Source organism: Scyliorhinus torazame, chromosome 22, assembly GCF_047496885.1.
Source record: "Scyliorhinus torazame isolate Kashiwa2021f chromosome 22, sScyTor2.1, whole genome shotgun sequence".
NCBI lineage: Eukaryota > Metazoa > Chordata > Chondrichthyes > Carcharhiniformes > Scyliorhinidae > Scyliorhinus > Scyliorhinus torazame.
The window spans coordinates 18,927,967-18,950,503 of NC_092728.1; the positions used below are offsets into that span (position 1 = coordinate 18,927,967).

The 22,537-nt window shown below is 57.5% G+C and overlaps 1 protein-coding gene across 1 annotated transcript in view; it reads left to right on the forward strand.

Moving 5' to 3' along the window:
* The window catches only part of rbsn (rabenosyn, RAB effector), a 41,878-nt gene extending 20,996 nt beyond the window's left edge, over window positions 1-20,882 (forward strand). The window contains 4 exon segments of the mRNA XM_072487935.1: window positions 7,706-7,807; window positions 13,643-13,744; window positions 19,426-19,999; window positions 20,002-20,882. Of these exon segments, the coding sequence (XP_072344036.1) occupies window positions 7,706-7,807; window positions 13,643-13,744; window positions 19,426-19,999; window positions 20,002-20,096 (873 nt within the window). The 3' untranslated portion in view covers window positions 20,097-20,882.
* The last annotated feature ends 1,655 nt before the right edge of the window (window positions 20,883-22,537 follow it).

A 22,537-nucleotide genomic window follows, 5' to 3' on the forward strand; every position in this document is an offset into this window, starting at 1 on the left:
GACATTCCCAGATTCCGCTCCCCCGCCTTCTGAGGAAGAGAGTTCCAGAGCTTTCCGACCCTCTGAGAGAACGAATTTCTCCTCATTTCCGTCTGAAATGGGTGACCCCCCTTATTCATACACCTTCTGGCTGTGACTGCAGCTATCCAGCTCTGAAAACTAAACTAAAACACACCCTGCAGCAAACAGCCTAAAACAACAGTAAAAAGCTGACAGACAGCCCAGCTCCACCCACTCTCTGACATCACTGCAGTAATAAACACCCATTTCTTCAAGGAACTCTCACTACAGATACTTATATACACACCCATTTATAAACACCCATTTCTTAAAGGTACTCTCACATGACACCTCTCCCCAAGAAAAAAAAAACCATCAACTTCAAGATGGTTTCATTTTTCACCTTTTCACTATCCTTTAAGAAATGCACACAGTAAATATACTTTTTTGTTTCAAAAAACAACACACGTAAACAGGTATAATAATATCGTCCATTTTTCTTTCTTCCTCCAACTGAAATCCTTCTCGATAGACGGTCTCTTTGAACAAGAAGGTCTCTGCACGATCCGTCCATTTCTCTACGCCTCAGCATTTCTCTTTAAAGTCAGATACTTCAGTTCAGTCTGATCACAGAGTCCCTTGTAATTCTCCAATACAGGAGCATTGGTTATCACCCCTCTCCCTCTCTCGCGCCCCCTCCCCCTCTCTCGCGACCCCTCCCCCTCTCTCGCGCCCCCTCCCCCTCTCTCGTGGCCCCTCCCCCTCTCTCCCGCCCCTCCCCCTCTCTCCCGCCCCCTCCCACTCTCTCGCAACCCCTCCCACTCTCTCGCAACCCCACCCCCTCTCTCGCAACCCCGCCCCCTCTCTCGCAACCCCTCTCACTCTCTCGCACCCCCCTCCCCCTCTCTCGCGCCCCTCCCCCTCTCTCCCGCCCCTCCCCCTCTCTCCCGCCCCTCCCCCTCTCTCCCGCCCCCTCCCCCTCTCTCCCGCCCCCTCCCCCTCTCTCCCGTCCCCTCCCCCTCTCTCCCGCCCCCTCCCTCTCTCTCGCGCCCCCTCCCCCTCTCTCGCGTCCCCTCCCCCTCTCTCGCGCCCCCTCCCCTTTCTCGAGCCCCCTCCCCCTCTCTCCCGCCCCTCCCCCTCTCTCCCGCCCCTCCCCCTCTCTCCCGCCCCCTCCCCCTCTCTCGCGCCCCCTCCCCCTCTCTCGCGCCCCCTCCCCCTCTCTCGCAACCCCTCTCCCTCTCTCGCGCCCCCTCCCCCTCTCTCGCGCCCCCTCCCCCTCTCTCGCGCCCCCTCCCCCTCTCTCGCGCCCCCTCCCCCTCTCTCGCGCCCCCTCCCCCTCTCTCGCGCCCCTCCCCCTCTCTCCCGCCCCCTCCCACTCTCTCGCAACCCCTCCACCTCTCTCGCAACCCCGCCCCCCTCTCTCGCAACCCCTCCCCCCTCTCGCAACCCCTCCCCCCTCTCTCGCAACCCCTCCCCCCTCTCTCGCAATCCCTCCCCCTCTCTCTCGCAACCCCTCTCCCTCTCTCGCACCCCTCCCCCTCTTTCGTGCCCCCTCCCCCTCCCTCACGCCGCTCCCTCTCTCTGTCCTCTCACTCTTGCTCCCCCTCGCGCTCTCTCTCCCCTTCGCGCGCTCCCTGCCTAGCTCTCGCTCCACCACCCCTTTGCACCCATTTGCGCTCTCTGTCTCCCCTGCGCTCTCTGCCCTGCGCTCGCTTCCCTGCGCTCCCCGTCTTCCCTGCGCTCCCCGTCTTCCCTGCGCTCCCCGTCTCCCCTGCGCTCCCCGTCTCCCCCGCGCGCTCCCCGTCTCCCCCACGCGCTCCCCGTCTCCCCCGCGCGCTCCCTGTCTCCCCCGCGCGCTCCCTGTCTCCCCCGCGCGCTCCCTGTCTCCCCCGCGCGCTCCCTGTCTCCCCCGCGCGCTCCCCGGCGCTCTCCCCGGCGCGCTCCCCGTCTCCCCGGCGCGCTCCCCGTCTCCCCGGCGCGCTCCCCGTCTCCCCCGCGCGCTCCCCGTCTCCCCCGCGCGCTCCCCGTCTCCCCCGCGCGCTCCCCGTCTCCCCGGCGCGCTCCCCGTCTCCCCCGCGCGCTCCCTGTCTCCCCCGCGCGCTCCCCGTCTCCCCCGCGCGCTCCCCGTCTCCCCCGCGCGCTCCCCGTCTCCCCCGCGCGCTCCCCGTCTCCCCCGCGCGCTCCCCGTCTCCCCCGCGCGCTCCCCGTCTCCCCGGCGCGCTCCCCGTATCCCCGCGCACTCCCCGTCTCCCCCGCGCGCTCCCCGTCTCCCCCGCGCGCTCCCCGTCTCCCCCGCGCACTCCCCGTCTCTCCCGCGCGCTCCCCGTCTCCCCCGCGCACTCCCCGTCTCTCCCGCGCGCTCCCCGTCTCCCCCGCGCGCTCCCCGTCTCCCCCGCGCGCTCCCTGTCTCCCCCGCGCTCTCCCCGGCGCGCTCCCCGTATCCCCGCGCGCTCCCCGTCTCCCCCGCGCACTCCCCGTCTCCCCCGCGCGCTCCCCGTCTCCCCCGCGCGCTCCCCGTCTCCCCCGCGCGCGCCCTGCGCTCTCTGCCTGCAGTGTGTAACCTCCCCTGCTCTCTCTGCCTGCCCTGCGCTCTCTGCCTGCAGTGTGTAACCTCCCCTACGCTCTCTGTCTGCCCTGCGCTCTCTGTCTGCCCTGTGCTCTCTGCCTGCAGTATGTAACCTCCCGTGCTCTCTCTGTCTGCCCTGCGCTCTCTGCCTGCAGTGTGTAACCTCCCCTACGCTCTCTGTCTGCCCTGCTCTCTCTGCCTCCCCTGCGCTCTCTGCCTGCAGTGTGTAACCTCCCCTGCTCTCTCTGTCTGCCCTGCGCTCTCTGTCTGCCCTGTGCTCTCTGCCTGCAGTGTGTAACCTCCCCTGCTCTCTCTGCCTGCCCTGCTCTCTCTGCCTGCCCTGCGCTCTCTGCCTGCAGTGTGTAACCTCCCCTGCTCTCTCTGCCTGCCCTGCTCTCTCTGTCTGCCCTGTGCTCTCTGCCTGCAGTGTGTAACCTCCCCTGCTCTCTCTGTCTGCCCTGCTCTCTCTGCCTGCCCTGCTCTCTCTGTCTGCCCTGTGCTCTCTGTCTGCAGTGTGTAACCTCCCCTGCTCTCTCTGCCTGCCCTGCTCTCTCTGCCTGCAGTGTGTAACCTCCCCTGCTCTCTCTGCCTGCCCTGCTCCCTCTGTCTGCCCTGTGCTCTCTGTCTGCAGTGTGTAACCTCCCCTGCTCTCTCTGTCTGCCCTGCGCTCTCTGCCTGCTGTGTGTAACCTCCCCTGCTCTCTCTGTCTACTGCAGAAATTTCTCCTCATTTCCGTCTGAAATGGGTGACCCCCCTTATTCATACACCTTCTGGCTGTGACTGCAGCTATCCAGCTCTGAAAACTAAACTAAAACACACCCTGCAGCAAACAGCCTAAAACAACAGTAAAAAGCTGACAGACAGCCCAGCTCCACCCACTCTCTGACATCACTGCAGTAATAAACACCCATTTCTTCAAGGAACTCTCACTGCAGATACTTATATACACACCCATTTATAAACACCCATTTCTTAAAGGTACTCTCACATGACACCTCTCCCCAAGAAAAAAAAAACCATCAACTTCAAGATGGTTTCATTTTTCACCTTTTCACTATCCTTTAAGAAATGCACACAGTAAATATACTTTTTTGTTTCAAAAAACAACACACGTAAACAGGTATAATAATATCGTCCATTTTTCTTTCTTCCTCCAACTGAAATCCTTCTCGATAGACGGTCTCTTTGAACAAGAAGGTCTCTGCACGATCCGTCCATTTCTCTACGCCTCAGCATTTCTCTTTAAAGTCAGATACTTCAGTTCAGTCTGATCACAGAGTCCCTTGTAATTCTCCAATACAGGAGCATTGGTTATCACCCCTCTCCCTCTCTCGCGCCCCCTCCCCCTCTCTCGCGACCCCTCCCCCTCTCTCGCGCCCCCTCCCCCTCTCTCGTGGCCCCTCCCCCTCTCTCCCGCCCCTCCCCCTCTCTCCCGCCCCCTCCCACTCTCTCGCAACCCCTCCCACTCTCTCGCAACCCCACCCCCTCTCTCGCAACCCCGCCCCCTCTCTCGCAACCCCTCTCACTCTCTCGCACCCCCCTCCCCCTCTCTCGCGCCCCTCCCCCTCTCTCCCGCCCCTCCCCCTCTCTCCCGCCCCTCCCCCTCTCTCCCGCCCCCTCCCCCTCTCTCCCGCCCCCTCCCCCTCTCTCCCGTCCCCTCCCCCTCTCTCCCGCCCCCTCCCTCTCTCTCGCGCCCCCTCCCCCTCTCTCGCGTCCCCTCCCCCTCTCTCGCGCCCCCTCCCCTTTCTCGAGCCCCCTCCCCCTCTCTCCCGCCCCTCCCCCTCTCTCCCGCCCCTCCCCCTCTCTCCCGCCCCCTCCCCCTCTCTCGCGCCCCCTCCCCCTCTCTCGCGCCCCCTCCCCCTCTCTCGCAACCCCTCTCCCTCTCTCGCGCCCCCTCCCCCTCTCTCGCGCCCCCTCCCCCTCTCTCGCGCCCCCTCCCCCTCTCTCGCGCCCCCTCCCCCTCTCTCGCGCCCCCTCCCCCTCTCTCGCGCCCCTCCCCCTCTCTCCCGCCCCCTCCCACTCTCTCGCAACCCCTCCACCTCTCTCGCAACCCCGCCCCCCTCTCTCGCAACCCCTCCCCCCTCTCGCAACCCCTCCCCCCTCTCTCGCAACCCCTCCCCCCTCTCTCGCAATCCCTCCCCCTCTCTCTCGCAACCCCTCTCCCTCTCTCGCACCCCTCCCCCTCTTTCGTGCCCCCTCCCCCTCCCTCACGCCGCTCCCTCTCTCTGTCCTCTCACTCTTGCTCCCCCTCGCGCTCTCTCTCCCCTTCGCGCGCTCCCTGCCTAGCTCTCGCTCCACCACCCCTTTGCACCCATTTGCGCTCTCTGTCTCCCCTGCGCTCTCTGCCCTGCGCTCGCTTCCCTGCGCTCCCCGTCTTCCCTGCGCTCCCCGTCTTCCCTGCGCTCCCCGTCTCCCCTGCGCTCCCCGTCTCCCCCGCGCGCTCCCCGTCTCCCCCACGCGCTCCCCGTCTCCCCCGCGCGCTCCCTGTCTCCCCCGCGCGCTCCCTGTCTCCCCCGCGCGCTCCCTGTCTCCCCCGCGCGCTCCCTGTCTCCCCCGCGCGCTCCCCGGCGCTCTCCCCGGCGCGCTCCCCGTCTCCCCGGCGCGCTCCCCGTCTCCCCGGCGCGCTCCCCGTCTCCCCCGCGCGCTCCCCGTCTCCCCCGCGCGCTCCCCGTCTCCCCCGCGCGCTCCCCGTCTCCCCGGCGCGCTCCCCGTCTCCCCCGCGCGCTCCCTGTCTCCCCCGCGCGCTCCCCGTCTCCCCCGCGCGCTCCCCGTCTCCCCCGCGCGCTCCCCGTCTCCCCCGCGCGCTCCCCGTCTCCCCCGCGCGCTCCCCGTCTCCCCCGCGCGCTCCCCGTCTCCCCGGCGCGCTCCCCGTATCCCCGCGCACTCCCCGTCTCCCCCGCGCGCTCCCCGTCTCCCCCGCGCGCTCCCCGTCTCCCCCGCGCACTCCCCGTCTCTCCCGCGCGCTCCCCGTCTCCCCCGCGCACTCCCCGTCTCTCCCGCGCGCTCCCCGTCTCCCCCGCGCGCTCCCCGTCTCCCCCGCGCGCTCCCTGTCTCCCCCGCGCTCTCCCCGGCGCGCTCCCCGTATCCCCGCGCGCTCCCCGTCTCCCCCGCGCACTCCCCGTCTCCCCCGCGCGCTCCCCGTCTCCCCCGCGCGCTCCCCGTCTCCCCCGCGCGCGCCCTGCGCTCTCTGCCTGCAGTGTGTAACCTCCCCTGCTCTCTCTGCCTGCCCTGCGCTCTCTGCCTGCAGTGTGTAACCTCCCCTACGCTCTCTGTCTGCCCTGCGCTCTCTGTCTGCCCTGTGCTCTCTGCCTGCAGTATGTAACCTCCCGTGCTCTCTCTGTCTGCCCTGCGCTCTCTGCCTGCAGTGTGTAACCTCCCCTACGCTCTCTGTCTGCCCTGCTCTCTCTGCCTCCCCTGCGCTCTCTGCCTGCAGTGTGTAACCTCCCCTGCTCTCTCTGTCTGCCCTGCGCTCTCTGTCTGCCCTGTGCTCTCTGCCTGCAGTGTGTAACCTCCCCTGCTCTCTCTGCCTGCCCTGCTCTCTCTGCCTGCCCTGCGCTCTCTGCCTGCAGTGTGTAACCTCCCCTGCTCTCTCTGCCTGCCCTGCTCTCTCTGTCTGCCCTGTGCTCTCTGCCTGCAGTGTGTAACCTCCCCTGCTCTCTCTGTCTGCCCTGCTCTCTCTGCCTGCCCTGCTCTCTCTGTCTGCCCTGTGCTCTCTGTCTGCAGTGTGTAACCTCCCCTGCTCTCTCTGCCTGCCCTGCTCTCTCTGCCTGCAGTGTGTAACCTCCCCTGCTCTCTCTGCCTGCCCTGCTCCCTCTGTCTGCCCTGTGCTCTCTGTCTGCAGTGTGTAACCTCCCCTGCTCTCTCTGTCTGCCCTGCGCTCTCTGCCTGCTGTGTGTAACCTCCCCTGCTCTCTCTGTCTACCCTGCGCTCTCTGCCTGCCCTGCGCTCTCTGCCTGCAGTGTGTAACCTCCCCTGCTCTCTCTGTCTGCCCTGCTCTCTCTGCCTCCCCTCCGCTCTCTGCCTGCAGTGTGTATCCTCCCCTGCTCTCTCTGCCTCCCCTGCGCTCTCTGCCTGCCCCGCTCTCTTTGTCTGCAGTGTATAACCTCCCCTGCGCTCTCTGCCTGCCCCGCTCTCTTTGTCTGCAGTGTATAACCTCCCCTGCTCTCTCTGTCTGCCCTGCTCTCTCTGCCTCCCCTCCGCTCTCTGCCTGCAGTGTGTAACCTCCCCTGCGTTCTCTGCCTCCCCTCCGCTCTCTGCCTGCCCTGCTCTCTCTGTCTGCCCTGCTCTCTTTGTCTGCAGTGTATAGCCTCCCCTGCTCTCTCTGTCTGCCCTGCTCTCTCTGTCTGCCCTGCTCTCTCTGCCTGCCCTGCGCTCTCTGCCTGCAGTGTGTAACCTCCCCTGCTCTCTCTGCCTGCCCTGCGCTCTCTGCCTGCAGTGTGTAACCTCCCCTGCTCTCTCTGTCTGCCCTGCGCTCTCTGCCTGCAGTGTGTAACCTCCCCTGCTCTCTCTGCCTGCCCTGCGCTCTCTGCCTGCAGTGTGTAACCTCCCCTGCTCTCTCTGTCTGCCCTGCGCTCTCTGCCTGCAGGGTGTAACGTCCCCTACGCTCTCTGTCTGCCCTGCGCTCTCTGTCTGCCCTGCGCTCTCTGCCTGCTGTGTGTAACCTCCCCTGCTCTCTCTGCCTGCCCTGCTCTCTCTGCCTGCAGTGTGTAACCTCCCCTGCTCTCTCTGTCTGCCCTGCTCTCTCTGCCTGCCCTGCTCTCTCTGCCTGCAGTGTGTAACCTCCCCTGCTCTCTCTGTCTGCCCTGCTCTCTCTGACTGCCCTGCTCTCTCTGCCTGCAGTGTGTAACCTCCCCTGCTCTCTCTGCCTGCCCTGCTCTCTCTGCCTGCCCTGCTCTCTCTGCCTCCCCTGCTCTCTCTGTCTGCCCTGCTCTCTCTGACTGCCCTGCGCTCTCTGCCTGCAGTGTGTAACCTCCCCTGCTCTCTCTGTCTGCCCTGTGCTCTCTGCCTGCAGTTTGTAACCTCCCCTGCTCTCTCTGCCTCCCATGCGCTCTCTGCCTGCCCTGCGCTCTCTGCCTGCCCTGCGCTCTCTGCCTGCAGTGTGTAACCTCCCCTGCTCTCTCTGAAACCTCCGTTCCACAGGAGAAGCTCCTGGGCCTGACCTCCCTCCCCACCCTGGAGAAGTTTGAAGAACTGAAGAGGAGACGGGCGCAGCGGGAAGCTGAACTCTGGATGGGGAACCAGGTTGGCACCTTGATCCCGAACACATCTATTCCCCCTCGGCTCCTCCACCCCACCTTCCCATTGAACCCCTGATAACCTTTCACCCCCCTCGTTAATCGCGAATCTGTCCACCTCGGCCCTAAAGACATTCCCAGATTCCGCTCCCCCGCCTTCTGAGGAAGAGAGTTCCAGAGCTTTCCGACCCTCTGAGAGAACGAATTTCTCCTCATTTCCGTCTGAAATGGGTGACCCCCCTTATTCATACACCTTCTGGCTGTGACTGCAGCTATCCAGCTCTGAAAACTAAACTAAAACACACCCTGCAGCAAACAGCCTAAAACAACCGTAAAAAGCTGACAGACAGCCCAGCTCCACCCACTCTCTGACATCACTGCAGTAATAAACACCCATTTCTTCAAGGAACTCTCGCTACAGATACTTATATACACACCCATTTATAAACACCCATTTCTTAAAGGTACTCTCACATGACACCTCTCCCCAAGAAAAAAAAAACCATCAACTTCAAGATGGTTTCATTTTTCACCTTTTCACTATCCTTTAAGAAATGCACACAGTAAATATACTTTTTTGTTTCAAAAAACAACACACGTAAACAGGTATAATAATATCGTCCATTTTTCTTTCTTCCTCCAACTGAAATCCTTCTCGATAGACGGTCTCTTTGAACAAGAAGGTCTCTGCACGATCCGTCCATTTCTCTACGCCTCAGCATTTCTCTTTAAAGTCAGATACTTCAGTTCAGTCTGATCACAGAGTCCCTTGTAATTCTCCAATACAGGAGCATTGGTTATCACCCCTCTCCCTCTCTCGCGCCCCCTCCCCCTCTCTCGCGACCCCTCCCCCTCTCTCGCGCCCCCTCCCCCTCTCTCGTGGCCCCTCCCCCTCTCTCCCGCCCCTCCCCCTCTCTCCCGCCCCCTCCCACTCTCTCGCAACCCCTCCCACTCTCTCGCAACCCCACCCCCTCTCTCGCAACCCCGCCCCCTCTCTCGCAACCCCTCTCACTCTCTCGCACCCCCCTCCCCCTCTCTCGCGCCCCTCCCCCTCTCTCCCGCCCCTCCCCCTCTCTCCCGCCCCTCCCCCTCTCTCCCGCCCCCTCCCCCTCTCTCCCGCCCCCTCCCCCTCTCTCCCGTCCCCTCCCCCTCTCTCCCGCCCCCTCCCTCTCTCTCGCGCCCCCTCCCCCTCTCTCGCGTCCCCTCCCCCTCTCTCGCGCCCCCTCCCCTTTCTCGAGCCCCCTCCCCCTCTCTCCCGCCCCTCCCCCTCTCTCCCGCCCCTCCCCCTCTCTCCCGCCCCCTCCCCCTCTCTCGCGCCCCCTCCCCCTCTCTCGCGCCCCCTCCCCCTCTCTCGCAACCCCTCTCCCTCTCTCGCGCCCCCTCCCCCTCTCTCGCGCCCCCTCCCCCTCTCTCGCGCCCCCTCCCCCTCTCTCGCGCCCCCTCCCCCTCTCTCGCGCCCCCTCCCCCTCTCTCGCGCCCCTCCCCCTCTCTCCCGCCCCCTCCCACTCTCTCGCAACCCCTCCACCTCTCTCGCAACCCCGCCCCCCTCTCTCGCAACCCCTCCCCCCTCTCGCAACCCCTCCCCCCTCTCTCGCAACCCCTCCCCCCTCTCTCGCAATCCCTCCCCCTCTCTCTCGCAACCCCTCTCCCTCTCTCGCACCCCTCCCCCTCTTTCGTGCCCCCTCCCCCTCCCTCACGCCGCTCCCTCTCTCTGTCCTCTCACTCTTGCTCCCCCTCGCGCTCTCTCTCCCCTTCGCGCGCTCCCTGCCTAGCTCTCGCTCCACCACCCCTTTGCACCCATTTGCGCTCTCTGTCTCCCCTGCGCTCTCTGCCCTGCGCTCGCTTCCCTGCGCTCCCCGTCTTCCCTGCGCTCCCCGTCTTCCCTGCGCTCCCCGTCTCCCCTGCGCTCCCCGTCTCCCCCGCGCGCTCCCCGTCTCCCCCACGCGCTCCCCGTCTCCCCCGCGCGCTCCCTGTCTCCCCCGCGCGCTCCCTGTCTCCCCCGCGCGCTCCCTGTCTCCCCCGCGCGCTCCCTGTCTCCCCCGCGCGCTCCCCGGCGCTCTCCCCGGCGCGCTCCCCGTCTCCCCGGCGCGCTCCCCGTCTCCCCGGCGCGCTCCCCATCTCCCCCGCGCGCTCCCCGTCTCCCCCGCGCGCTCCCCGTCTCCCCCGCGCGCTCCCCGTCTCCCCGGCGCGCTCCCCGTCTCCCCCGCGCGCTCCCCGTCTCCCCCGCGCGCTCCCCGTCTCCCCCGCGCGCTCCCCGTCTCCCCCGCGCGCTCCCCGTCTCCCCCGCGCGCTCCCCGTCTCCCCGGCGCGCTCCCCGTATCCCCGCGCACTCCCCGTCTCCCCCGCGCGCTCCCCGTCTCCCCCGCGCGCTCCCCGTCTCCCCCGCGCACTCCCCGTCTCTCCCGCGCGCTCCCCGTCTCCCCCGCGCACTCCCCGTCTCTCCCGCGCGCTCCCCGTCTCCCCCGCGCGCTCCCCGTCTCCCCCGCGCGCTCCCTGTCTCCCCCGCGCTCTCCCCGGCGCGCTCCCCGTATCCCCGCGCGCTCCCCGTCTCCCCCGCGCACTCCCCGTCTCCCCCGCGCGCTCCCCGTCTCCCCCGCGCGCGCCCTGCGCTCTCTGCCTGCAGTGTGTAACCTCCCCTGCTCTCTCTGCCTGCCCTGCGCTCTCTGCCTGCAGTGTGTAACCTCCCCTACGCTCTCTGTCTGCCCTGCGCTCTCTGTCTGCCCTGTGCTCTCTGCCTGCAGTATGTAACCTCCCGTGCTCTCTCTGTCTGCCCTGCGCTCTCTGCCTGCAGTGTGTAACCTCCCCTACGCTCTCTGTCTGCCCTGCTCTCTCTGCCTCCCCTGCGCTCTCTGCCTGCAGTGTGTAACCTCCCCTGCTCTCTCTGTCTGCCCTGCGCTCTCTGTCTGCCCTGTGCTCTCTGCCTGCAGTGTGTAACCTCCCCTGCTCTCTCTGCCTGCCCTGCTCTCTCTGCCTGCCCTGCGCTCTCTGCCTGCAGTGTGTAACCTCCCCTGCTCTCTCTGCCTGCCCTGCTCTCTCTGTCTGCCCTGTGCTCTCTGCCTGCAGTGTGTAACCTCCCCTGCTCTCTCTGTCTGCCCTGCTCTCTCTGCCTGCCCTGCTCTCTCTGTCTGCCCTGTGCTCTCTGTCTGCAGTGTGTAACCTCCCCTGCTCTCTCTGCCTGCCCTGCTCTCTCTGCCTGCAGTGTGTAACCTCCCCTGCTCTCTCTGCCTGCCCTGCTCCCTCTGTCTGCCCTGTGCTCTCTGTCTGCAGTGTGTAACCTCCCCTGCTCTCTCTGTCTGCCCTGCTCTCTCTGCCTGCAGTGTGTAACCTCCCCTGCTCTCTCTGCCTCCCCTCCGCTCTCTGCCTGCAGTGTGTAACCTCCCCTGCTCTCTCTGCCTCCCCTGCGCTCTCTGCCTGCAGTATGTATCCTCCTCTCTCTGCCTCCCCTGCGCTCTCTGCCTGCCCTGCTCTCTCTGCCTGCCCTGCTCTCTCTGCCTCCCCCGCCCTCTCTGCCTGCAGTGTGTAACCTCCCCTGCGTTCTCTGCCTCCCCTCCGCTCTCTGCCTGCCCTGCTCTCTCTGTCTGCCCTGCTCTCTTTGTCTGCAGTGTATAACCTCCCCTGCTCTCACTGTCTGCCCTGCTCTCTCTGTCTGCCCTGCTCTCTCTGCCTACCATGCGCTCTCTGCCTGCAGTGTGTAACCTCCCCTGCGCTCTCTGTCTGCCCTGCGCTCTCTGTCTGCAGTGTGTAACCTCCCCTACGCTCTCTGTCTGCCCTGCTCTCTCTGCCTCCCCTACGCTCTCTGTCTGCCCTGCTCTCTCTGCCTCCCCTGCGCTCTCTGCCTGCAGTGTGTAACCTCCCCTGCGCTCTCTGTCTGCCCTGCGCTCTCTGTCTGCAGTGTGTAACCTTCCCTACGCTCTCTGTCTGCCCTGCTCTCTCTGCCTCCCCTACGCTCTCTGTCTGCCCTGCTCTCTCTGCCTCCCCTACGCTCTCTGCCTGCAGTGTGTAACCTCCCCTGCTCTCTCTGTCTGCCCTGCGCTCTCTGCCTGCTGTGTGTAACCTCCCCTGCTCTCTCTGTCTACCCTGCGCTCTCTGCCTGCCCTGCGCTCTCTGCCTGCAGTGTGTAACCTCCCCTGCTCTCTCTGTCTGCCCTGCTCTCTCTGCCTCCCCTCCGCTCTCTGCCTGCAGTGTGTATCCTCCCCTGCTCTCTCTGCCTCCCCTGCGCTCTCTGCCTGCCCCGCTCTCTTTGTCTGCAGTGTATAACCTCCCCTGCTCTCTCTGCCTGCCCTGCGCTCTCTTTGTCTGCAGTGTATAACCTCCCCTGCTCTCTCTGTCTGCCCTGCTCTCTCTGCCTCCCCTCCGCTCTCTGCCTGCAGTGTGTAACCTCCCCTGCGTTCTCTGCTTCCCCTCCGCTCTCTGCCTGCCCTGCTCTCTCTGTCTGCCCTGCTCTCTTTGTCTGCAGTGTATAACCTCCCCTGCTCTCTCTGTCTGCCCTGCTCTCTCTGTCTGCCCTGCTCTCTCTGCCTGCCCTGCGCTCTCTGCCTGCAGTGTGTAACCTCCCCTGCTCTCTCTGCCTGCCCTGCGCTCTCTGCCTGCAGTGTGTAACCTCCCCTGCTCTCTCTGCCTGCCCTGCGCTCTCTGCCTGCAGTGTGTAACCTCCCCTGCTCTCTCTGTCTGCCCTGCGCTCTCTGCCTGCAGGGTGTAACGTCCCCTGCTCTCTCTGCCTGCCCTGCTCTCTCTGCCTCCCCTGCTCTCTCTGTCTGCCCTGCTCTCTCTGACTGCCCTGCGCTCTCTGCCTGCAGTGTGTAACCTCCCCTGCTCTCTCTGTCTGCCCTGTGCTCTCTGCCTGCAGTTTGTAACCTCCCCTGCTCTCTCTGCCTGCCCTGCGCTCTCTGCCTGCCCTGCGCTCTCTGCCTGCCCTGCGCTCTCTGCCTGCAGTGTGTAACCTCCCCTGCTCTCTCTGTCTGCCCTGTGCTCTCTGCCTGCAGTATGTAACCTCCCCTGCTCTCTCTGCCTGCCCTGCGCTCTCTGCCTGCAGTGTGTAACCTCCCCTACGCTCTCTGCCTGCCCTGTGCTCTCTGCCTGCAGTGTGTAACCTCCCCTGCTCTCTCTGTCTGCCCTGCTCTCTCTGCCTGCAGTGTGTAACCTCCCCTGCTCTCTCTGTCTGCCCTGCTCTCTCTGCCTGCAGTGTGTAACCTCCCCTGCTCTCTCTGTCTGCCCTGCTCTCTCTGCCTGCAGTGTGTATCCTCCCCTGCTCTCTCTGTCTGCCCTGCTCTCTCTGTCTACCCTGCTCTCTCTGCCTGCAGTGTGTAACCTCCCCTGCTCTCTCTGTCTGCCCTGTGCTCTCTGCCTGCAGTGTGTAACCTCCCCTGCTCTCTCTGTCTGCCATGCTCTCTCTGCCTGCAGTGTGTAACCTCCCCTGCTCTCTCTGTCTACCCTGCTCTCTCTGTCTGCCCTGTGCTCTCTGCCTGCAGTGTGTAACCTCCCCTGCTCTCTCTGCCTGCCCTGCTCTCTCTGTCTGCCCTGCTCTCTCTGCCTGCAGTGTGTAACCTCCCCTGCTCTCTCTGCCTGCAGTGTGTAACCTCCCCTGCTCTCTCTGTCTGCCCTGTGCTCTCTGCCTGCAGTGTGTAACCTCCCCTGGTCTCTCTGTCTGCCCTGTGCTCTCTGCCTGCAGTGTGTAACCTCCCCTGCTCTCTCTGTCTGCAGTGTGTAACCTCCCCTGCTCTCTCTGTCTGCCCTGCTCTCTCTGTCTGCAGTGTGTAACCTCCCCTGCTCTCTCTGTCTGCCCTGCGCTCTCTGCCTGCAGTGTGTAACCTCCCCTGCTCTCTCTGAAACCTCCGTTCCACAGGAGAAGCTCCTGGGCCTGACCTCCCTCCCCACCCTGGAGAAGTTTGAAGAACTGAAGAGGAGACGGGCGCAGCGGGAAGCTGAACTCTGGATGGGGAACCAGGTTGGCACCTTGATCCCGAACACATCTATTCCCCCTCGGCTCCTCCACCCCACCTTCCCATTGAACCCCTGATAACCTTTCACCCCCCTCGTTAATCGCGAATCTGTCCACCTCGGCCCTAAAGACATTCCCAGATTCCGCTCCCCCGCCTTCTGAGGAAGAGAGTTCCAGAGCTTTCCGACCCTCTGAGAGAACGAATTTCTCCTCATTTCCGTCTGAAATGGGTGACCCCCCTTATTCATACACCTTCTGGCTGTGACTGCAGCTATCCAGCTCTGAAAACTAAACTAAAACACACCCTGCAGCAAACAGCCTAAAACGACAGTAAAAAGCTGACAGACAGCCCAGCTCCACCCACTCTCTGACATCACTGCAGTAATAAACACCCATTTCTTCAAGGAACTCTCACTACAGATACTTATATACACACCCATTTATAAACACCCATTTCTTAAAGGAACTCTCACTACAGATACTTATATACACACCCATTTATAAACACACATTTCTTAAAGGTACTCTCACATGACACCTCTCCCCAAGAAAAAAAAACCCATCAACTTCAAGATGGTTTCATTTTTCACCTTTTCACTATCCTTTAAGAAATGCACACAGTAAATATACTTTTTTGTTTCAAAAAACAACACACGTAAACAGGTATAATAATATCGTCCATTTTTCTTTCTTCCTCCAACTGAAATCCTTCTCGATTGACAGTCTCTTTGAACAAGAAGGTCTCTGCACGATCCGTCCATTTCTCTACGCCTCGGCATTTCTCTTTAAAGTCAGATACTTCAGTTCAATCTGATCACAGAGTCCCTTGTAATTCTCCAATACAGGAGCATTGGTTATCACAGCTTTCAGGCAGTCAAATGCCTGTTGAAAGTCCGCTGTCCACTGAAATTTTCAACGTTTCTTCAGCAAGATCATCTGTGGAGTAATCACACTACAAAACGTTTGCACAAATGTTCCATCCACTCATGCCAAGAAATCGCATTATTTCCCTTTGTCTCGAGGGTATTGAAAACTCCTCAATAACTGTTGGTTTCACATCCCGTGTGACCATTCGACCCTGTCCGATTGTATGGCCAAGGAAAGTGACTTGGGCTTTTCAAAATTCACTTTTGGCTCGGTTTATCACCAAACCCGCCTCCTGAAGTCGATCGAATTACTCCATCAGATGTTTTCAATGTTCTGTCCATGTCTGGCTGAAAATGACCAGATCGCCGATGTATACCGCAGAATTGGGTAATCCTGAAACAACTTTGTTAGTTAACCGTTGAAATGTGGCTGGGGCGTTTTTCATGACAAATGGCATAACTTTGAATTGGTATATACCATCTGGAGTCACAAAAGCTGAAATCTCCTTCGCCCTGTCGGATAAAGGTACCTGCTAGTAACCTTTAAGTAAATCCAGTTTGGAAATAAAAACTGATTGTCCCACATTCTCAATTCAATCCTCCAAACGTGGGTTAGGATAAGAGTCCATTCTTGTAACTGCATTAACCTTTCTATAGTCCACACACAACCGTGGGGTACGGTCTGGTTTAGGTACCATCACTATGGGTGAACTCCATTGGCTGCAACCCACTTCAATTATGCAATTTTTAAGCATATTCTCAATCTCTCTGTTAACCTGTGCCAATTTTAAAGGGTTAAATCTGTATGAATGTTGTTTGATTGGAACAGCATTTCCCACATCTACATCATGTAGAGCCATTTTAGTACTTCCCAACTTATCTCTACAAACTTGCCCATGTGATATCAATAACTCTTTCAGGTCAGTTTGTTTTTCCTCTGGAAGGTAACTCAACAATTTATCCCAATTTTTAAGAACATCCTCATTTTCCAATTTAATTTGAGGTATGTCAAATTCACAGTCATCTGGATTTGGTTTGTCACTTTGAGTTAGAATCATTAAAACCTCCTTTTTCTCTCCTTCCCTTTCAAAGTACCTTTTAAGCATATTCACATGACACACTCGGTGAGTCTTCCTTCTATCTGGTGTTTTTACCACATAATTCACCTCACTTAATTTCCTTTCAATCTGATAAGGTCCACAAAACCTAGCTTTTAAAGGTTCACCTACCACTGGTAACAACACTAAAACTTTATCGCCACTGGCAAAACTACGAACTTTGGATTTCTTGTCCGCTTAATCAATTTAAGTGGTCCTCTTATCTCATGACCAAAAATTAGTTCAAAAGGACTAAATTTGGTTGATTCATTAGGTGCATCCCTAATTGCAAACAATACGAATGGAATTCCTTTATCCCAATCCTCTGGATAATCTTGACAATAAGCCCTCAACATTGTCTTTAATGTCTGATGCCACCGTTCTAACGCTCCCTGTGATTCTGGATAGTACACAGTTGATTTAAATTGTTTTATTCCTAAGCTATCCATAACTTCTTTGAACAACCTTGAGGTAAAATTTGATCCTTGATCCGATTGTATTTCTGTGAGTAGTCCATAACTCGTAAAGAATTTATGTAACTCCTCCACAATCCTTTTAGCTGTAATATTACGTACTGGAATGGCCTCTGGAAACCTAGTAGACACATCCATTATAGTCAAAAGATATTGATTCCCACTTTTGTTTTAGGAAGCGGTCCTACGCAATCAATTAGGACCCTTGTAAAAGGCTCCTCAAATGCTGGAATGGGTACTAAGGGCGCTGGTTTTACCACTGCTCGAGGTTTCCCTATCACTTGACATGTATGACATGATTGACAAAGTTTAACTACATCTTTATGTAGTCCAGGCCAATAAAAATGTTTTTGTATTTTAGCTTGAGTTTTCCTTATTCCCAAATGACCTCCCACTGGTACCTCATGTGCAACTCGCAACACCTCCCTGCTATACCCTACCGGCAATACTACTTGATGAACTTCTGCCCACTTTTCATCCGCCTGCATATGTACAGGTCTCCATTTTCTCATCAAGACATCACTTTTACGGTAATAACACTCTGGTATACACTCAGATTCCTCTTCCGTGTATGCTTTCTGATACATCCGTTTTATTTCTATATCTCTTTGTTGTAACTCCGCCAATTTTCGTGAACTAAAAATATCCGCCTCATCCTCCACCTGTTCTTGTTCTTTTTCAACCATCTGATCAAAAATCGTTTCTGATAATTGCACTTCAACTTCATCTTCACTCTTTGATTTCTCATCTTGTCTTAACCTGTGACTTTGCGACCTTGTTACTACACAATCCAGACAAATCCCAGGATATTCGTCCTTCAACACTTAAGTTGTCTGATTTTCCACTGGCTTATCAGTAGGCATCTCTCCCACCTGTGATCCAGCTATATCATCACCCAACATAAACTGTATTCCTGGACAAGATAGTTTATCTATTACTCCTACTACCACTTCACCATTCTTCACTGGACTTTCCAACTTTACTTTATATAATGGAACGCTACTCCTCTCACCCTGAATTCCACACATTACCCCTTTTTCTGGCAATATTATTCCCAAACTACATAACTCCTCATCTCTTACCATTAAAGATTGACTAACTCCTGTATCTCTTAAAATTGTGACTTCTTTACCTGCTCCTCCTGATACACATGAGTAAACTTTACCCACACAAGTAAATTCTTTAAAGAGATCTGGCACCTTCTTATCAATCACCTCTTGATCAGGCTATGCAATCTTTTGCACCTCCTTCGCTTCACTTGGGCTTTCCTTTCCCACTTTAACAAACCCCACTGTCTTAACCTGTTTTACCTCATCAGCCTTCCCAGCGCTTTTCTTCAAACAACAACTCTGTGACTTTACATGGCCTAGTTTATTACAGTGAAAGCATTTGAAATTTGTCATTTCTTTTCCACCCTCCTGGGTTTCTTTTTTAATCTGAGGTACACTCTCCTTATTATCTCCCATCAGATCACCTTTACCTTTACCACTTGAGTATTTCTCATATCCCCAGTTTCTATCCCTCACAGGCTGAAACTGATGTCGGAAACCAAGCTTTGATTTATGAACTAATTCATAATCATCTGCCATTTCTGCTGCTAATCTCGCAGTTTTAACCCTCTGCTCTTCCACATGAGTTCTCACTACGTCAAGAATTGAACTTGTAAACTCCTCCAAAAGTATAATTTCTCTGAGAGCTTCATATGTTTGATCTATTTTCAAAGCCCTTATCCACCTATCAAAATTTCTCTGTTTGATCCTTTCAAATTCCATGTATGTTTGACCAAATTCTTTCCTTCAATTTCTAAACCTTTGTCTGTAGGCTTCAGGCACTAGTTCATAAGCACCTAAGATGGATTTTTTCACCTCCTCATACGTCTCAGATACCTCCTCCGGTAGTGATGCAAACACTTCACTAGCTCTACCTACCAGCTTTGTTTGAATCAGTAATACCCACATGTCTTGTGGCCATTTCATTTGTTTAGCCACCTTCTCAAATGAAATGAAAAAGGCTTCTACCTCCTTCTCATCAAACCTTGGCAGTGCTTGGACATATTTAAATATATCCCCACCAAACCTTCGACTTTGACGCTCTTTCTCACTACCTTCATCACTACCATCCAACTGTACGTTTCCCTTTACGTCTGCCAATTTTAACTGACTGTCATGTTTCATGGCCATTTTCTGAAGTTCAAAATCTCTCTATCTTTTTCCCCGATCTGTATCTCCCTTTCTCTTTCTTTTTGGTCTGCTAGGGCTATTCTTTCTGTTTTCCTTTTGTCTCTCTCTTTTTCCCCTCTCTTTCGTATTCAAGCTGCTTTAATTCTTTCTCATGTTCCATTTGTTTAATTTGTAACTGAATTTTTGCCATTTCCAATGAGTCAAACTCTATCTCAGGCAACTTTAAAAACTTCAGAGCCTCTGAAAGAACCATTGTCCACAACACACTCCCCACTTTAACTAAAATACCACACCTGAAAAGCACCCACAATATGCTCATCCTCACTGTCTTTAAGTTCACTAAGCCAATCCAATAGATCGACTTTTATCCCCCCCGAGCCCCCAATTTGTTATAGGCCAGGGTTTGGAGAACCCCAAAGTGTATCATTGAGTTCACCTGACCCACAACTTATGATATATTGTGGTACGGGGAGCACACGGCCCACTCTACAGGTGTGGGACAGCAGAAATGGAATAAAGCAAAACAATGTTTATTCTATGAACTCAAGTTTTAAAACATACAGTGAATATCTTAGCAACCATCAATTCAAATACAACCCCCAAAGAATACAACACTAAATAATTCTTACTTTCCTTTTAACATCCATAAGACTTAAAACAAAACCTTTCAACAGAAGCTCATCAGGTTAAAGTCACCTGCTGTTATTAGTTTTAAATCACCAGGATCGATTTACAGTCTTTAGATTACAGACAGAGATTCATACACCTTCTGGCTGTGACTGCAGCTATCCAGCTCTGAAAACGAAACTAAAACACACCCTGCAGCAAACAGCCTAAAACGAAAGTAAGAAACTAACAGACAGCCCAGCTCCGCCCACTCTCTGACATCACTGCAGTAATAAGCTCTCGGCTATTTACCAATGTTGCTGTTTGTGGGATCTTCCTGTGCTCAAATTGGCATTCCCCTACATTAGAACCGTTGCTTCATTACAAAAACAACATTTATAAATCTCCCTCCTCGCCTCCCTGACATGTTGGAAGCTTATTTTTTGTTTCCTTTTGTACCTTCAGGTTCGGGATCGGGCGCCCTCGCCGCAGGCCCTGCCTCGAGCGGAGGCCGTTATCCGTGACAGCGGCTGGCTGGCCTCCTCCTGCTCGTTCGCTGAGCAGCTGGACGACCCACTGCTGGAGCAGATTGCCAACATCCAGTCCTTCCTCGCCCAGGCGCGGGAGGCTGGGAGGGTCAGCGAGGCCCGCACCCTGCAGGAGAACCTGCGGCAGCTGGAGGCGGAGTGGGACGCGCGGGAGAAGCAGAAAGCGGAGAGCGGGCCCCCCGGGGCCGGGTCCGAGCCCGACCCTCGGCCGGGCCCCACCGTCAACGGTGCTGCGAGCTCAGCCTCGGGGCTCAACCCCTTTGAGGGCCGAGGTGAGGAAGTCAATCCTTTCCTGGAGGGCGGGGAGGAGGAGGGAGGGGGCCTCGAGGGCCATGCCTCCACCAATCCCTTCGAGGAGGACCGGCCGCCCTCTGAAGGACTCAACCCCTTCGAGTGTGAGGAGGAGGAGGAGCAGGAGGAGGAGGAGATCGAGGAAGAGTTGCTGCAGCAACAGATCGACAACATCAAGGCCTATGTCTTTGACGCCAAGCAGGCGGACGGATGGACGAAGTGGCCAGCCTGCTGGACAATCTTGCTGAGCTGAGGCGGGCCTTGGAGGTCACAAGGGCCAGGCATCAAGCACTTTAACCCCCCCAATCGATCAAACTATACACCATTCAAACCCCCGCCCCCCCCCGACAGAATTCTCCTCACACTGAAGGGCAGCTGGGCTTATTGACTGCCAGAGGCAGCACAAGCAGGAATCGTACTTCCACCTCGCTCACTGACCAACAGAATGATATGTGACCAGGAGTGGGTGACCCTCAAAACGAGGGTGCGGCGGTCTCACTCTTTCTCTCTCCCCCTTTTGCTCCGACTCGCTTTCTCTCTCCTATCTCTCTCAATCTTTCTCTCCATCTCTTTTGCTCTGACTCTCTTTCGCTCGGGCTCTCTTTCTCTCTCCCTTTTGCTCTCTCTTTCGCTCTCTCTTTCACTCCCTCTCTTCTTCACTCTCACTCTTTTGCTCTCTCTCTTTCACTCTCTCTTTCTCTGTCTCTTTCGCTCTCTTTCACTCTTTTTCGCTCTCTTTCGCCCTCTCTCGCTCTTTCGCCCTCTCTCGCTCTTTCGCCCTCTCTCGCTCTTCGCTCTCTCTCTTTCGCTTTCTCTTTCACTCCCTCTCTTTCGCTCCCTCTCTTTCACTCCCTCTCTTTGCTCTCTTTCTCTGTCTCTTTTGCTCTCTCTCTCTGTCTCTTTCTCTCTCTCTCTCTCTGTCTCTCTCCCCCAGGTGTTGGCCTGGGTGAGGTAATGTCATGGTGCAGGGAGAGGGGTGGGGAGTTGAGTGCCTCATTCACCCACTCGAGTCTTTTTGGAGCCTGTCCCTCTGTGCTGGACATTATTTTTGTCAAATCCTGTTGACAGGAACATAATCTCTCAGTGCGAAGGTAACGGGCAAGGTTTATACTACGGCACAGAGACCTTGCAGCACCTTCTAAGAAACACACTAATACCTCCCTCCCTCCAGCCTCGGCCATCCTCTGACTTTTACCCCCCCATCCAGAAATACTCGTAGCGCTGTCTCACTTTGACTGTCTGTCTGACTCCCTGTCTCTCTGTCCGACTCTCTCTGTCTGTCCCATTCTCTCTGCCTGTCTGACTCTGACTGTCTGACACTCTCTCTCTGTCTGTCCGACTCTCTCTCTCTGTCTGTCCGACTCTCTCTCTCTGTCTGTCCGACTCTCTCTGTCTGTCTGACTCTCTCTCTCTGTCTGTCTGACTCTCTCTGTCCGACTCTCTCTCTCTGTCTGTCTGACTCTCTCTGTCTGACTGACTCTCTCTTTCTGTCTGACTCTCTCTGTCTGTCTGACTCGCTCTGTCTGTCTGACTCTCTCTGTCTGTCTGACTCTCTGTCTGTCTGACTCTCTCTTTCTGTCTGACTCTCTCTGTCTGTCTGACTCTCTCTGTCTGCCTGACTCTCTCTGTCTGCCTGACTCTCTCTGTCTGACACTCTCTCTCTGTCTGTCTGACTCTCTGTCTGTCTGTCTGTCTGACTCTCTCTGTCTGTCTGACTCTCTCTGTCTGTCTGACTCTCTCTGTCTGTCTGACTCTCTCTCTGTCTGCCTGTCTCTCTCTCTGTCTGCCTGTCTCTCTCTCTGTCTGTCTGACTCTCTCTGTCTGTCTGACTCTCTCTGTCTGTCTGACTCTCTCTGTCTGTCTGTCCGACTCTCTCTGTCTGTCTGACTCTCTCTGTCTGTCTGACTCTCTCTGTCTGTCTGTCCGACTCTCTCTGTCTGTCTGTCTGACTCTCTGTCCGACTCTCTCTGTCTGTCCCATTCTCTCTGCCTGTCTGACTCTTAACTGTCTGACACTCTCTCTCTGTCTGTCTGACTCTCTCTCTGTCTGTCTGACTCTCTATCTGTCTGCCTGTCTCTCTCTCTGTCTGCCTGTCTCTCTCTCTGTCTGCCTGTCCTCTCCTCTCTGCCTGTCTGACCCTCTCTCTGTCTGCCTGTCTCTCTCTCTGTCTGCCTGTCTCTCTCTCTGTCTGCCTGTCTCTCTCTCTGCCTGTCTGACCCTCTCTCTGTCTGCCTGTCTCTCTCTCTGTCCTGCCTGTCTCTCTCTCTGTCTGCCTGTCTCTCTCTCTGTCTGCCTGTCTCTCTCTCTGCCTGTCTGACCCTCTCTCTGTCTGCCTGTCTCTCTCTCTGTCTGCCTGTCTCTCTCTCTGTCTGCCTGTCTCTCTCTCTGTCTGCCTGTCTCTCTCTCTGCCTGTCTGACCCTCTCTCTGTCTGCCTGTCTCTCTCTCTGTCTGCCTGTCTCTCTCTCTGTCTGCCTGTCTCTCTCTCTGTCTGCCTGTCTCTCTCTCTGTCTGCCTGTCTCTCTCTCTGTCTGCCTGTCTCTCTCTCTGTCTGTGTCTGACTCTCTCTGTCTGTGTCTGACTCACTCTGTCTGTGTCTGACTCTCTGTCTGACTCTCTGTCTGACTCTCTGTCTGACTCTCTGTCTGACTCTCTGTCTGACTCTCTCTGTCTGTCTGACTCTGTCTGTGTCTGACTCTCTCTGTCTGTGCCTGACTCTCTGTCTGACTCTCTCTGTCTG